This window comes from Monopterus albus, unplaced genomic scaffold (genome assembly GCF_001952655.1).
Source record: "Monopterus albus unplaced genomic scaffold, M_albus_1.0 scaffold8.1, whole genome shotgun sequence".
Classification (NCBI taxonomy): Eukaryota; Metazoa; Chordata; class Actinopteri; order Synbranchiformes; family Synbranchidae; genus Monopterus; species Monopterus albus.
The window spans coordinates 269,340-284,738 of NW_018127888.1; the positions used below are offsets into that span (position 1 = coordinate 269,340).

The window sequence follows — 15,399 nt, forward strand, 5'->3', positions numbered from 1 at the left end:
TGACTGCTAACAAAAGTATTAAAGTAACAGAAGGAAACATGACCACTGTGAAATTACTACTGTATGAATGAAATTTGAATATCACTTCTGTGTCTAGGATTCCTCTTCTGATTCATCCAGTGATTCTTCAAGTGATGATGAGAAGAAGAAAAAGAAGAAGAAAAAGGATAAGAAGAAGAAGAAGAAGAAAAAGAAAGACAAGAAAAAGGTAAAGCAGTGTAGATGTGTTGTATGTATATTGTATAGTTTTATTGAAAGAGAAGGTCTCTTCAGAAAGAAAAAGTAATACAGTAACACAATTTCCATATTTACATCCAAGGACTCAAGTTCTTCTAGCAGTGATGATGACAAGAAGAAAAAGAAGAAGAAAAAGAAGGACAAAAAGAAGGTAATTTAGTGGATAATAAATAAAACATCTTAATGCACATTTTCTTTAAAAAAAAAAAAAGTTATTGACAGTTACATCCGTTTTGAGCAGGACTCAAGTTCTAGTTCATCTGATAGTGACAGTGATAAGGAAAATAAAAAGGACAAGAAGGACAAGAAGAAGAAGAAAAAGGTAAAGTACCTTATCAAGGATATGTTGGTTATGTCTCTTGTAAAATTAAATAAGGAAATCTTATCGGCTCCCTTTTTGTCTTTCAGAAATCAGGCTCATCCGAAAGTGAAACTGACAAGAAGAAAAAATCTGTAAGTTTGTTTTTATGTGAATTAATTCATATTTGGGTCAAGCTAAAATTTCCTAAAGCTAAGAGCACCACTGCCATATTGCTGCATCTGTTGCTGCTTAAAGTGCCTTAGATTTTGTTACTTATTTATCTACTTTATATTTCATTTGTATTTTGTGGCATTCATGTGGACGGCAAAGTAAGAATTTCATTGTACAGGGAAACACGTTTCCTAACTGTACATATGACAAAGTAAACACTTTGAACTTTGAGCTAATGTGTCCTCACAAGCGACCTATTCGCCTTCAGCAAGTTTAGCCTTTGTTTTCTATTTACAGTATCCTTGATGTGGGGTGGTGATGTTGATTTTTATTTCAGGAAAGCCCTGATGGTGAGCCAGGTGGTGAGCCAAAAGGGGAAGTTAGGAGCTCAGGTAGCAGCACTTTTTTCACTGCCAGTGGAAGCAGCTCTAAGCCTGGTGGTGCTTCTGTTGTCTCCTTTATGTCTCTCCCCTCCAAACCTGTTGTGAAGCTGGATCCTTTAACTGTTTCCAAACCCTCTGTCTCTGTCTCATCACTGTTTGTGGGAGACAGGGCCCCCATTCGGAGACCTGTCAGCCCTATGGAGTTCCTGATGGGGACTCCAAAGGGAACCCATTCCACTACCCACCTCACCTCTACTGACCTACTGAGAGGCTCCAAGTCTTAGCTATAATGAGATGTCCTAGGTCAAAAGTATTACTGATTTTTTAAAAAGCATTGATGTTGAATGTGATGATGCTCCAATGATGCTCTAAGTACCATTTTTTTGTGCAAGAAACATAAGATCACTCATCATACAAAATATGAATGTTTTGGCTTATTTTCTGGTCAGAGGGGTAACTGGGTAAAAGTTTTCAGGTTGAATTATATCATGAAAACTGGGGATCATATATATACAGTATATAATATATCAGTTTGCAATCACATGAAAAAACATTTAATTGCTTGATTTGGGGAATCAACAAATATGATTGATTGTTAAGATCCTTAACAATTGTATGCAGTTGCATTAAAGACGTGACTGATCGGTCCCAGATTCATCATCCAGCGAGACAATGACTCCACATATACAACCAGAGTGATAAACTTTTTTCAGAAACAAGAACAATGAGTAGTGCAACAAATGATATGGCCTCCACATCTATGGGGGTTGTTTTGTTTCTTTACTCTGTCGTCAAAGAAGACATCTGACAGCAAAGCGAAATAGTTCTGATTTCAGTCAGTTTATATTTGACATCCAAAACTTTTTGGTTGCAAGGAAATTTGTTTTGATTGCAGTACCAACGTTTCTCGAATATGTTTTCTTGTTCACTTGGTTGCTGTTGTTGTTTCATTATGTTGATGTTTGAATTTTCTTGTTCACTTGGTTGTTGTTGTTTCATTATGTTGATGTTTGTGTTATTTCTCTTAATGAGTGGTCTGTGTAATTGAATTGCCCCTTTGGGATTAATAATAAATAATAAAGTGTTCAGAATCTGAATTTGAATATTTGACTGCAGAAACAAAACCCAAATACACAGTCATGGGCATAGCATCAGGGTGTCAGTCTGGAGTTAATTTGTATGAAGAAAGAGAAACACACTAAAACAGCAAAATTCACAGGAAAACGGGCAAGATCTGCCAGATGCTTAGAACAACCTATCAAATTATTTGGTACTAATTAAAGGGAAAATAGACACACATTTTAATATTTTTCAGTCATTTTACTTAGTTGTGTTGAGTTGAAGTTATTAATGTTCATGTAATTTTCTTGCCTGTAGACAATAACATGTTGCATGTTCATCTTACCTGCTGTGCAATAACTATCACACTCTTGAACTATCCTTAGCATTCAAAAGAAACTCATATAGGCCTACTAGGTTTCCAAGAAACACTGATGTTAGAAATTATTATTCACATTTTTAGGCTGCATTGTCACATCCTATATCCAATTGCCAGATGTATAGCCTCATGTTAACTCAGCTCTGCCTGCACATAAAAACAACTCCCCTGATTTCAATGAATTTACAATGACATTGCTGTTTATCTCAGCGGGGGCGGTGGTTGGTTAGGCACGGTCACGTGGTCTAGGTGCGGTCAATCCAAGCTTCCTTGTGCGTGTGAGAGTGTTTATAAAGGCAGCTTGTCAGTGTCTGCGGGTGTTTGTTTGGAAACATCACAGGACAGCTTCACGAACAGGCATTACAATGGATCTTTCAGACGGTAGGCTTAAAATTATATTAACTGTATTTAGTAGAAATTCTTTAAGTGTTAGCCCAGTTGATGTGGGTCGGTTTTTCATATCTGAATTGATCAGAAACAGACAGTTTATGGACAAGTTTTGCACATAGCAGCTTGATTATATGGAAAACACCACCAACATTTGACAGTTATTTTATTTTATTATTGTAGCTTTAGTCGTAATTTAACCCTCTGATGCGCAACCGATGTGACTCGAGTCAATGATTTTGTTTCATGTCTTTGCATGTGACGTATGTTATTACTCGATATTTAATAAATTCCTCAACCGGGTTTGATTTTATTACTTTTATGTTATATTTTGGAAAAAACAAACAAACAAACACTTTATCTGTCCCTTGTAACACGCACCAAAAAATGACCCGCACGTATGTTATTAACAGTGGAATTTACTGGAGCCGCTCCCCTCAGGTTCACAGTTTTACCTGTCTACAGCACATTCACGTTCTCATGACATCTTTATTATAACTTGACACCTGTTCTCATCTGTCTTTTGTAGCTTTACACAATGACGGTGCGGTGAAGAAGGAGGAGGCCCACAAGGATGAGCTAAATCTTCCCTGGAGCAAGAACAAGGACAAAAGCAAGGATAAGGTATGTGTACATTCTGCCAAAAATGCTCATGTAGTTCATAAGCATACAGTTTGTTTCCAGGATCTGAGGAGTAGAAATGGTAAGTGTCTTTTTTAGATGAAAGTTACACCAGTCTACTACTGATTTTAGTGTTTTATAGGGTTGGATATTGATACTGACCTCTAGATTCAGTTTGATTTTGGTTCCATTAATTCGGATTCATGATGATTCATTTACATCAGATAAATACCAATGTTGCATGAAGTGCTTCTAAGAATCTTGGGAACTTAAATATTTTCTGCATTGAGCAAGTGAGTAACACTGTTGTTTCCTTGAGTAAACAATTATGTGAGGTTTATAGGCTAATTGTAAAGAAGTTTCCTGGTTATAACATTGTCGACCAATAATTTATTGTCCTGGGCAAATGAAAAACTACTAAAACATGACAAATCTATATTTTTTAGGTTCATGAGCAAAACAATTGAGCAGGAATAATAAAACTCTACTACTGAGGGTGATACCATTGTGTGTAATTTAGACTATAAATGTTATCCCATACAGCGAGATAGCCAAGCAGCTAAACATCTTAACCTTTGTATAGATGTAACATTTAGTGCAGTTGTCTGCGTTTCAAGACAATTTGCAAAGTGTCATGTTTGTAGCCTTTCATGACACAGTGTGGTTAATATAACCAGCTGTTATCTAAGATACTTTATAACTTAACATTTTTGTGTACCTTGTAACAGCTCATTTTCCATAAATAAGAAATTTTACACAACCATGCAGCTCAAACTGAACCACTTGTAACACATAACCTTTGTATACATGTAACATTTAGTGCAGTTGTCTGCGTTTACTGAGAAAATACAAAACTCGATCTTGGGATTTCAAGGGTTGGTATTTGAATTGTTCAAACAAGAATCACTATTAATTGAAAAATCGATGTTTTTGTCCAACGCGAAATGATTTTTTTTTAGGATCACAGCAAGGACAAGCATGGTGAGAAGGATGAGTCTCACAAGAAGGACAAGCATGGTGAGAAGGATAAGTCTCACAAGAAGGACAAGCATGGTGAGAAGGATGAGTCTCACAAGAAGGACAAGTCAAAGGGCAAGTCAAAGGACAAAGATGGCAAGAAGAAAGATAAGAAAAAGCACAAGGAGGGGAAAGGATCGGGCAGCTCATCATCTTCTGATGAAGTAGGACCAATTTTGCCATTCTCCCTTTTTATTCTGATTTCCCAAATTTATTTTACGACATCTTCTTGGTCTTTAGCACATTTTTCACCCGTATTAAACTTTGGTTGATGGTTTTAATAGCCATAAATTGCAGCTCAGTTAACATACTGTTACACCTTCTTACAAAGGTTGACAACTGCTGTTATTGTGCAGTCAGTTTTAATCAGATCTGACACACCCACCCTCTCCGGTGTCTATGTACTGTTGTCAAGCAACTGTCTTCTAGATGTACTGATTCATTCTTAGCTGGTTAGACTGCAGCCAATTTCAGAGGAGTGTTTACTCTTATCAGCTTTGGTTGAATTCCTTTCATTTTGCTGTGGCTTTTATGTAGAGGAACCAAAGCTATGTGCTGTATGAACATTTAGTTTAACATGCAAATGACTAAAGCCAAAGAAGGAGGAGCCCCACTTGGGGTGGGACAAAGGAGAAACCGGTTAGACAAGTGATTCATAAAAGAGCTGTTATCTAATTGTTTGCATGAAAGTAAACACGCTGCTCTTAGACCAGTATAACATTTGTCCTCCTACATGTCATTTCAGTGAATGTTAGAGGTTATGCTCCTTTATAGAATAATTCATACACTAAAGACACAGAATGAGCTGTTTGTTACTAAATCATGTGTCCTTTCTGCAGTAACACCATTGTCCTTTGTGTCACATTAGGACTGATGCCTCCTGTGAGATCGGACTGCCCTTTGAACTCTCTCATGAATGTTGTCTGTTGAGTGTGGGCGTGGTAGAGTGTGCAGTAGAAGCAGCTTTTCTTCTTGACTTGTCACTGGTGTCACAGATTCATACCAGCACTGTATACATATCTGCTCTTTCCTATAAGTAAATGTTCTGACAACAACCAAACCAACTGTATGTTTTGTGTGTTCCACTGATAAAGCCAATCAAAGTTCGAAGTTTAAAAAGTATGTGAAATTTGTCAAGATTTATACTATATACACTGCTGCTGTTTAATATTATAACAGTCTGTAAGAGGAACATTTGTAAGCATTTTGCAGTCAAAATGTTTTGAGGAAAAGACAAAACCATTCTCTTTAGGAAGAAGAATAAATGAATGAAGTGTGTTAGTTGCTTTATTTTGAAAAGTGTGAAATTATGAAATGCACTTTTGGACATAAATTATTTTATACTGAGCTAATGCTTAAATAAAAAATACAGATGTATTTTCAGCAAAATGTACTTAAAGTATCAAGTAAAAGTGCTCATTATGCAAAATGACACAGTTCTGTGTTCTGTTGGTTTATATAATATTACTAATTTGTACATAGCCTGCATTGTTGCAGCTGGTTGAGGTGGAATTGGTGTAAACCAGTGTAAAATGCCTATAACTGTGAGATATTGTACTGAAGTACAAGGTATAATATTTCCCTCTATAGTCTAGTAAAACTGTATAAAGTAGAATCAAATGGAGGTATTGAAGTACAGTACAAGTTCTTAGAGTACTTGGAGTGATTGAGTACATGTGCGAACAGTATTACTTTCCACCACTGAGGTAGACGTACTCGGACCTGGATGAACCGCTGAGCAAAAAGTATCCCTGGTGAAAAGTGAAGCCGCTCTGCAGTGTCTTCAATAACTCAAGGAATACATCATCCAGCCGTTTACCTGACATCGATATTCAAGTTACTGTGAACTCCAGCTAGGACTAGTGGGAAACGTCGAGGATCTCCTTCAGGTGTTTTGAATATTTTATGGGGGTGCAGAAAAAAAGGAAAATTCTGAACTTTCAGTAAGGAATCAATAATAAATCAACATATGTTCTGGGGGGCTGCTGGAGAATCATGTTCAGACCTTTATTTTAACCTGTAAAGAAATGTTTACAGCAGCAAGCAGTGAAGAACATTTCCTTGTTGAATTGATCCGGTTAAAATGTCACATTTGTGCTAAAAACATCTTTCGCTGCAGCATGCTTTCATTCCTTTTACATGCTTCCTTACTACTGCACATCACATTTAGAACTTGTGATGAGCATTTTTTGTAATAGCTTTTTTTAAGTAAAAGACTAAATTAAAATGAATATATCACCAAAGATTTTAAAAAAATCTTGTACTGCTAAAAAAAAGTTTGTTTTTGGCACAAATAGAGCCTCATACATGTAGTGTCCCAGTGATCATGTAGTAAGGTCATTCACACTGTACTGTGCCTTTATGTTTAGCTTCAGTTTTCCCTATCACTATAGACTGAAGCTTTAATTGTTGTGCAACATAAAGTCATAAAGTTGCCCTTGGGTGACACAAAGAACTCCAAACACCATGTACTGCTTCAGACGTTTTAAGATCTGACCTGGTGTGCTGGTTGTTGCTTTCCCTTGGATATTACTTCCAAGAATACAGTATCACAAAAGTTGACATTTTCCATAAAGGAGCTGAGGGTGCATGCGATGAATTAAAGTTCAGACAGAAACAGAGAGTGAGAGATGCAGGCCTACATAGAGAGTGATGGCCTCAGGGCATCCTTGAAGGTCCTCTGATTTGACTGTAGTGACAGCTACTGTAAATGAATTCCTGCTAGCAGCTTTTGGGCAGAAGACAGGATAGAAAGATGAAAAGATAGATGGATGTATAAGACACTCCTCCTATCACACATTTCACTTTGAGTGTGACACTTTGAGGTGTCACTTTCTTTGTGTAATTTGGATGCATTCCCAAAAACGTGAGACTTGTTGATCTCGGGGGTGGCCGGCTGTTTCTCATGTCGCCACTGACATCCAGCTGCACACTGCGGTGACACTGCACTCCTATTTACATCACAAATTATGAAAATGACTCAGTGTAGATTGAGGCTGATTCATTTTATTATTATGGTAGAAAATGAAAGTGTTTCACTGCAGAAAGTGACAGCCTGGTGAATTATTATTTATAATATACTGTAATTATGTATAATATAAAAGGTTATATGTTATGCTATTTATACATAGGTCCGTATGAAAGCATGCACATAGTCACTGGATCGCCACTATTCTATTCTATTCTATTCTATTCTATTCTATTCTATTCTATTCTATTCTACCGGTCGTTCTGTGGATGGACCACAGGGGGGCACAAATGTCTGTCTTTATCTGTCTCTCGACTGGCGTCAGCGGTCTCCTAGCAACAGCAGTGCTCGAGCGCCGTCAAGCCACTCACGCGCGCGCGCTGAGACTGAAACAGGAAGTCAGCTGGATTTGACCTAGGAAATAAATGCACATTAAATTCAGGTGAGACTGTCCCACCTACTGTGGGCCTACAGTTTTAGCGCGCCCATGCTGTTGCTCATGCCACCACTCACCTATTGTGTCATTTGTTCTATTCAATATGATATCCAATAAACATTTAAAGAATGTCTTGTTTTTAATGCCTGTTTAGGACAGGGGTTTGATTTCCTTCTTTTCTCTTAGAAAGGCAACACTATGTATTCCAAGGGTACCAAAACGTTTGCTGTATTGACCTATTATCTTAGCTTGTTTTACTAATATCTTTCTGAATAGCATGTTTTTCTTCCATATCTTTTATTGTTGAAAATGTTGTTTCTTGAATTTAGGAATGTGCGGACAGCTCACAGAGAAACACTAACCACGTTCAGTCCTGACAGAATGGCCCTTTGACCTTTTGCCATCTAATGCTAATGATGATGTCAGAACTGTAATTTGCATTGTCTGCTATAAACGACTTTTCTGCTTATATTTTACAACTCAGCTAGTTTTGCATGATTTTCTTATTTTGAAAAATATCACTCGGAAGTCGTGTTGTTCTCAACACTGTGTGACTTTCTTATAGGTCCGCTCAGCTGCAGCAGAATAGACGAGACACCATGGAGCGCAACAAGACGCGTTGGAGAGACTCACCAAGCGGACGGGACAAGTGCCACTTTCTGATCTGTTTCTAAGTCACTCTCAGCGATAGTGGCGGATTTTCCTTCAGAGGTTTTCCAAGCGTGCGTTAATCTACTAAGAAAGGCAATAGTGTTGGGGCGACTGCCAGCTACCAAAGAACGGAAGACTAGGAGTAGTAAAAATAAAAATAACACCAGACAACAAAAAACAACAAAAACACCAGAAGGAGAGATCAGTGCCTGGTGGATAAAAATGCTCCCAGTGTTGTTTTTACCAACACATTTGAACATTTCATGTTGCTTTCGGTAAATTCCCCTGGTGTGCGCTGCGTAAAACTCTGGACTGCTTTCATGCCTTGTGCTATTCGAAGGATCCGTTACTTTTCTCTAAAGAAACTGTGAGCGCAGCTCAGACTTCTTAACGAAGGAGGCTCCGGGCTAAAACTGAGAAGGAGTCACCAGACCGTTACGAATCATGGTGAAGTTTCATAACTCGGACCTATGGATAGCTTGGATGGTCGTTTTCTGCATGGAGGGTAAGTTGTCTGACACTTGGAAACTTAGCCTACCTATTCCAAAGTGCAAGCTCAACGCATCTTGTACACAGTAATCCTGTAACAACAACTACTTCTACAACAACAATAATAATAGGGGCGCTCCTGAACGCTTACAGGGTTTGACTCAAGCAGACAAAACATTATTACAATACATCTGCATCAGTATTGCCAAAAACAGATGTATTTAGAATTAAACTGTGCAATGAGCTAAACCTCTTCTCTCCGAGAGCGCATGCCACAGCCATTTGATCCTCTCCTCCTTAATACTCTGTGTTTGGATCAGGCTGACGAATCCCCGGCATTTTCACAAAACACTAAAGCACCGATTTAGGAGGACTTTTCCCCATTACTAGTCGCCATGCTCTCTCTCCCAAAAGCACCTTTGATTGTGCAGGTCTCTTATCCATAATGCGCTCTGTCGTGCGCGTCATGAACAACATAAGGGCACAGCCACCAAACATTTCACAGTAGTGGGAGACTGTGTTTAAACATTTCACAGTAGTGGGAGACTGTGTTTCGAAAAAGAAACAAAACTGACGGTGGAGGGTTGCGCTTCTTACCCACCCGATTACCGAAAGCGTGGTGACCAGGCGGCACGGGAAAGCAGGCGACTCCAAAGGAAAATCACCATATAAATCTGCTACCTCCTAACTGACTTATAGTTCTGATTTCAGTCAGTTTATATTTGACATCCAAAACTTTTGGGGGACGGACAATATTCCTATTAATATTCCTTTCATTTCAAGTGTATTTGTCATATTTGTTAAGTAAGTATTTCTGTATGTTTCCTGAAGTTCAGCAACATTGTAGAAAAGATTAATGGCACCCATTCATAAATGCACAACATAAGTAAATGTATTCATGCAAATACGGGCTGGTGAATATAGGTGGATAAATGCATTTTGAGACTGTGAGATAAAAGTAAGTTAAAATAAATGAGTTCCCTCTTCAACCTTTTTTCAAATAATGTACACATCTTGTCAGAAAAATAGCAAAGTACTAGTAAATGTCAAGGCAGTTCCTTAGAGCCTCATGTCAGAACACAGAAGTATTTTGAATGAGTCATGCAGGCGCACACATACGTTGGCCTGTCGATTTCCACAGAATGATTGTATGAGAGTGAATTAGGATGTGATTGCATAGATGTTTCCCTCTGCTGCTCACTCATTTAGGTGTATACAGTACCTCAGCAGTGTGTGGATCTATAGTGTTTACTTGGGGTTACACACACATGATTTGATTTTCTACATCTGTGCTTTTGTTTAATAAAATGGTTTGAAATGAAAACAGTAGATTGTGGTCATTCCTTCTTTGTCTCCCAAAGTGATCACGTCTACCCAGTTATTGCCTCAGTTATTGCAATGAGTGAAGAAATCACCTTCCAATGAGAACGAGCTGCACGTATGAGCTCAGCAGCTCCAACTTATTCAGAAAGAAGCTGGAAGAAGTTTTGAAAAGCAAAAAACTGTGAGCAACAACTGGAGAAAGTGGAACTCATAAGTGACTTGGACAGACATTAGTCATGGTCAAGTTCATGGCAGGGCCCTTCCTGCTTTAATCTTTAGTTAGAGGACATCAGCCGTCAGCCCTCCCTAGTTAGACATGAATATTATATCCTTTCTTCACAGTTAGAAATGGGCATCTCACAGCTAGATGGTGAAGAAAAAGAGCGTGCAATGGGTAAAGTGTTGGAAGAAAATATGTAAAAGTTAGAATGATAAACAGATGTGACTGCATGCTTTTAACTGATTGGTTCAGCTGGTGACACAAAGAAACCCCCTGGCGATATCAAGACAGAGCTGTTCTGTCCGTGATACTCTGATTGAATAAACCACCAGAACGAACAATGTGGCAGGGACTGATCTGGGGGTCTAATCAATACAGGAAATTAAAATCAAGTTTAGCCAGTTAGCTCTGAACCTTTCAGCTACTGCTGTTTATTTTGGTTGTTTGCATAATAGAACTTAAAGAACATTTCAAACAACCTCCTTGCATCCATCTCTTACTGTTTGTATGTTTGTAAGTGAGGAATCCATCAAGCAATGTGGAGTCCTAAAGCATCAAAAAGAAAGACATCATGGAATGTTTCTTAAGCACAGTGGCATTCAGGGCATTCATGTCTGCATCGGTGCCGAACTTCTCTGTGAGCTTGTTAACCTTTGAGGCTCTTGCATATAAAACTGCAAAGCAACCCAGATCTGTTTGTTGTTGACATGTTTTTCTTTCCTCAGTTTGCTGATTTAATTTCAGTTCTTCACGCAAATATGTTTCATGCAACACAGTTGCACTGAGTTCACCATGGTAGTAATGATGGTTTTGTTGATTAAAAAAACACAGCTACCAAGGTAGAAAATGCTCTATAATATAGCATAATGGAAAAATTATTATTATTATTGTTGTTGTTGTTGTTATTTTTATGCCCCACAAATTATTCGAATAATTTGTGGGGCATACATACATTCATTATTTCATGCTCTATTTTCAATAACTACAGTATATTACAAAGGACTGAGCACCCAATAAAAACATTTACAAAACTGTGTTTACTTGGATCTTTCGATGGGCTTTTCAATGCTGCTTTGTTTTGTTAGTTAGATTATTTTGCAACTACTTAAAGATAATGAGGGACGGGAAAGAACCGAGCGACAAGAGCTTTGAAAAGAGAAAAACATGTTAAAGCAGCGGAGACAGGAGCCCAGATCAGCAGGCCATTTTAACTATAAAACAGGTTACGGGTAATGTAACCACAGGTGAACGTGCACTGTTTTTTTTTTATGTTATGCACCCTAGCATCTAACTTAGAACATGTCTCTCTTTGTGCCAATGCAGAATGCTTATGAATTAAACAATCCCATTTGTCTCAGTTTTAGCTAAGTAGTGTTTTATTTTATTTTATTTTATTTTTCCTTCAGTTTCTGCGTGCTGCTAAAACGGAGCAGCTGGAACAAGAGTGTTGGACAGATGGAACTTTCCACCTCAATTATTTTTGTCACTAAAAATAGACTCTCAAAAATTAAAAGACCTTAGGGACAGTTTGCAAAGTGCATGTGTGTGTGTGTGTGTGTGAGCAACAGCGGCACAGAACTTCAGACGATGGGGTCCTCAGATGATGGCGGCAGCAGCCATCCAGGGAGAGTGAATGAATAAGTGATGGGCAGATATTTGGAGGAGAGAGAACGCAAGCTTCCGCCCGGTCCCAAGGTCTTTTAAGTACATATTAAACCAGGACCTGATGAGTCCACAGGCTCCACAGCACTTGGCCAAGCATCTGGGGTATACATCTGATGTGCTCAGTTCACAGAGGTTTGGGGCTTTGAGGTTTTGGGGTTGGTTGTACCTTTAATCAGAGAAGCAAATGAAGGGACCATGAGTGAATCATGGGCATGTAAGGAGCAGAGTGATGTTGATGATGCAGAAATGTCATCGGTTGCATTTTGAACTGTATTTGGGTTAGATGATTAAGACTAGGTGCTGGGGAAGTAGGGTGCCACTTATCAAAAGAGCAGCTCATCTGGAGGCTTCTTTTAGATTCAGGTTTGTCATTTATAACATGTGGCAGACACTTTTCTTTCTGGTGTACGTTTATTCAATCATTTCAGGTGAGTGACTTTGATATAGCCATGTCATTCTCAGAATCAGATTTATTAATTAAGTACTGTATGTGAAACAAGGAGTTTGACTCCAGTACAGTGGCTTTCAATGTGCAGAAAAACTGTGTGAAGACATTTCATTAGTAAATCAAAGTAGAAATGCATTTTTATGTTGCAATACTGTAAACAGTAGCCATTTTTATTTATGCTTAAACCACAGGACCTACATAACATCTCTGTGGATTATGTTCAGTAATTAAACTGTCATGATTGGGATGATATAATTCAAAAAGCAGAAAAAAAGTCCACGACAACAGCACGAAACATCAGTGAATTTACATTCTTCAACTGTATGCAACAGTATATTGATTATAACACACTGTGACAGGTTGAACCATTTGGATCTCTTAGACTGATTTTGAGTTCTGTTTATGTTTGTGTGTGTGAAAGGCCCTGGGCTTTTTTCCTGTGGTGGGAAAAAGAAGGGATTGGAGGATTTGTTGGTGTCCATTTGTATTTTGAGCCGGTGCCATTGTCTTTCACTAGCTGGACTCTCTTTGTGACTAACGGTTTCTGTTTTTTTGTTCAGTTACATGTACGACTTTCATCTGTCATGAATGAAATAAGGGTTGCTCTTAGTTCAGACTGCTGACATGACAAGGCAAGGACAGTGTGTGTCCAAGAGTTTCTGTACAAGACAATTCCACTGGCATGGCTGCTGCAAAGAAGTGTTATGCATTTTTAAAGCGGATGTCTTCATCATGTCATGACACCATGGAGAGCCTCTTCCTTGAAATGAAGAGTTTTGCTTTGCTGGCTTTTAAGGTTTGACGGGACCTTTGCTGACAGGACTCACATCACACGAGTAACTCAGGAATATTTAAATAGGAATAGAGCTGTGAAAGGTGTTACATAGTAGGGAAAAAAAACTTTTTCAGTAAATCAAAGTTTAGTGAAGGGACTTTAATATTACAAAAAAACCCCATTTAAAACTTTTTTGAAATAGTAATCATGTTCTAAATCTATAACATTTTATGATGTTATGATGTGGTTTGTGTCTCCACTTTTCATTTAATTAAAATGTTTTCATAGCTTCATTTATTCCCACAAACCTGATGAAAATAGAGCTGTGCTCTTTAGGGCACAACTCATGTTTGCAACATGCTAACTGACTTATAGTTTGCCAAAGCCCTCCTACACCATTCCTGTGTGTCTGATACCATATATTGCAGCTCTCCATCTGTGTTTGCCAGATGGTCATTAGGTTGATTTTTGCTATTACCAAGAATAGTTGCTTTGTTTATGAATTCAGATCAATGGTGAAGAAAATGCTCCTGTGAATACATTATTCCCACAAGTGTGTGTACGTGTGTACTGTATGTGTGTTTGGTTTCTTATATTCCCCTGGCAAATAAATGAGAATAGATCCCAAAGGATCAAGGTTTCCCTCTGAGTGTGAGCTCATCGGTTTGGTCCACCAATCACGGGTTTCCAGTCAGATTGTCTTACAGGTTCATTAGACAGATTTACACTCTGCAGCAAGCTCACTGTAAAGGTGAAAGAAAAGGTAATGCGACTCCCTCCTTCACCCCACCTTCCTTTATATGTCACTGAAGCTTTGCTATTGTTATGTTATCTTGCTAAGCTCTATTCTTGTATATTTACAGTAGGATCTGATTCTGTATCCTACTGCTGTTGCTACTATGATTTTTGAGTCTCCTGTAAAGAGCTGGCAATTTTTTGATGTAAGTGTCACTGACTGATATAAGATAAGGAGGGCATAATGAGAGCACAAATTATTGTAGTAATGTGAGGGAATGACTTTGATTTGATTACTCAATGACACCCCCAAACTCACACCAAAAGGTATTATATTTCTTAGCTGAACAGCATAACACAGAAACAAAAAGCACCCTGCACCCTCAGGGGAAGCAAGCAGTTTATTAACAGTCTCTGATGATGGACAGCTACATGAAACGTTGTAGTGGGAGCTGCATGTACAGCAGGCCCAGAGGAAGCATGCAGATTCAGCTGTGGGTAGTTTTAGGTCACAGTTTCATGACACATGTGAGTACACAAACAGCAGGGATATAGGTATTTCCAACTGTACTCCCTAGAGCACTGTGGCCTTGCATCACTAATTTGAAATTGATTGTTAATTGAGCTACACGGTGACTAAATGACCTGACAGCGCTTGATGAACCCAACGGTTCTTGCTGGTGTCACACCGAGAGCGAATGCCAGCTTTGAATGCATGGTGGTCCCGTGACTGTTCTTGGCCAGATAATTGCTCAGGCTCTAAAAATACACTGTGGATAATTTCATATTCTATAAGAATGTAATTTTGTAAATTGCTCATGGTTGCACACAATGGGTTGTCTATGCTTTTCTGTAATGGCTACCTCTACTTTTAGCTGCTCGGCTGAGAGCACCTACAGAATCTAGTTTTATTCTTTGAGTTTTTAAAAGCCACTGAGAACCAGAGGTCTCAGACATGATGTGGTTATGAAAAACTAGTCAGCATTTGCAAATCTTTCCTTTGTTTTTATAGAAATTTCCTTAATCATGTTTTAATCCTGTTACTTTATTGGTATAAATGAATTAATCCTGATGCTTAAAAACACGGTCAGTGTGAGCAGATGAACCAGAGCTGAAATGGTGAAATGCAGAAAT

General features: G+C 38.4%; 2 protein-coding genes across 3 annotated transcripts in view; both read left to right on the forward strand.

Moving 5' to 3' along the window:
- The first annotated feature begins 2,768 nt into the window (after positions 1-2,768).
- On the forward strand, positions 2,769-5,615 carry LOC109951657 (probable H/ACA ribonucleoprotein complex subunit 4). Its single transcript, XM_020586275.1, has 4 exons — positions 2,769-2,911; positions 3,447-3,541; positions 4,498-4,719; positions 5,424-5,615. Exons 1-4 carry the CDS (start codon positions 2,896-2,898, stop codon positions 5,427-5,429), a joined length of 339 nt encoding a protein of 112 aa, XP_020441931.1. The 5' UTR covers positions 2,769-2,895; the 3' UTR covers positions 5,430-5,615.
- Positions 5,616-8,535: 2,920 nt separating this feature from the next.
- The window catches only part of igsf11 (immunoglobulin superfamily member 11), a 95,602-nt gene continuing 88,738 nt past the window's right edge, over positions 8,536-15,399 (forward strand). For both annotated transcript variants that reach the window (XM_020586259.1, XM_020586265.1), the window contains exon 1: positions 8,536-9,115. In XM_020586259.1, coding sequence (XP_020441915.1) covers positions 9,055-9,115 — 61 coding nt within the window. In that variant the 5' untranslated portion in view covers positions 8,536-9,054. The remainder of the gene's footprint in view (positions 9,116-15,399) is intronic.

What these genes read in the sequence shown, in the direction of transcription:
- LOC109951657 (XM_020586275.1), top strand. An exon ending in AGGACAAAAGCAAGGATAAG is followed by an intron (nt 3,542 to 4,497) that starts GTATGTGTACAT and finishes ATTTTTTTTTAG; the next exon opens with GATCACAGCAAGGACAAGCA.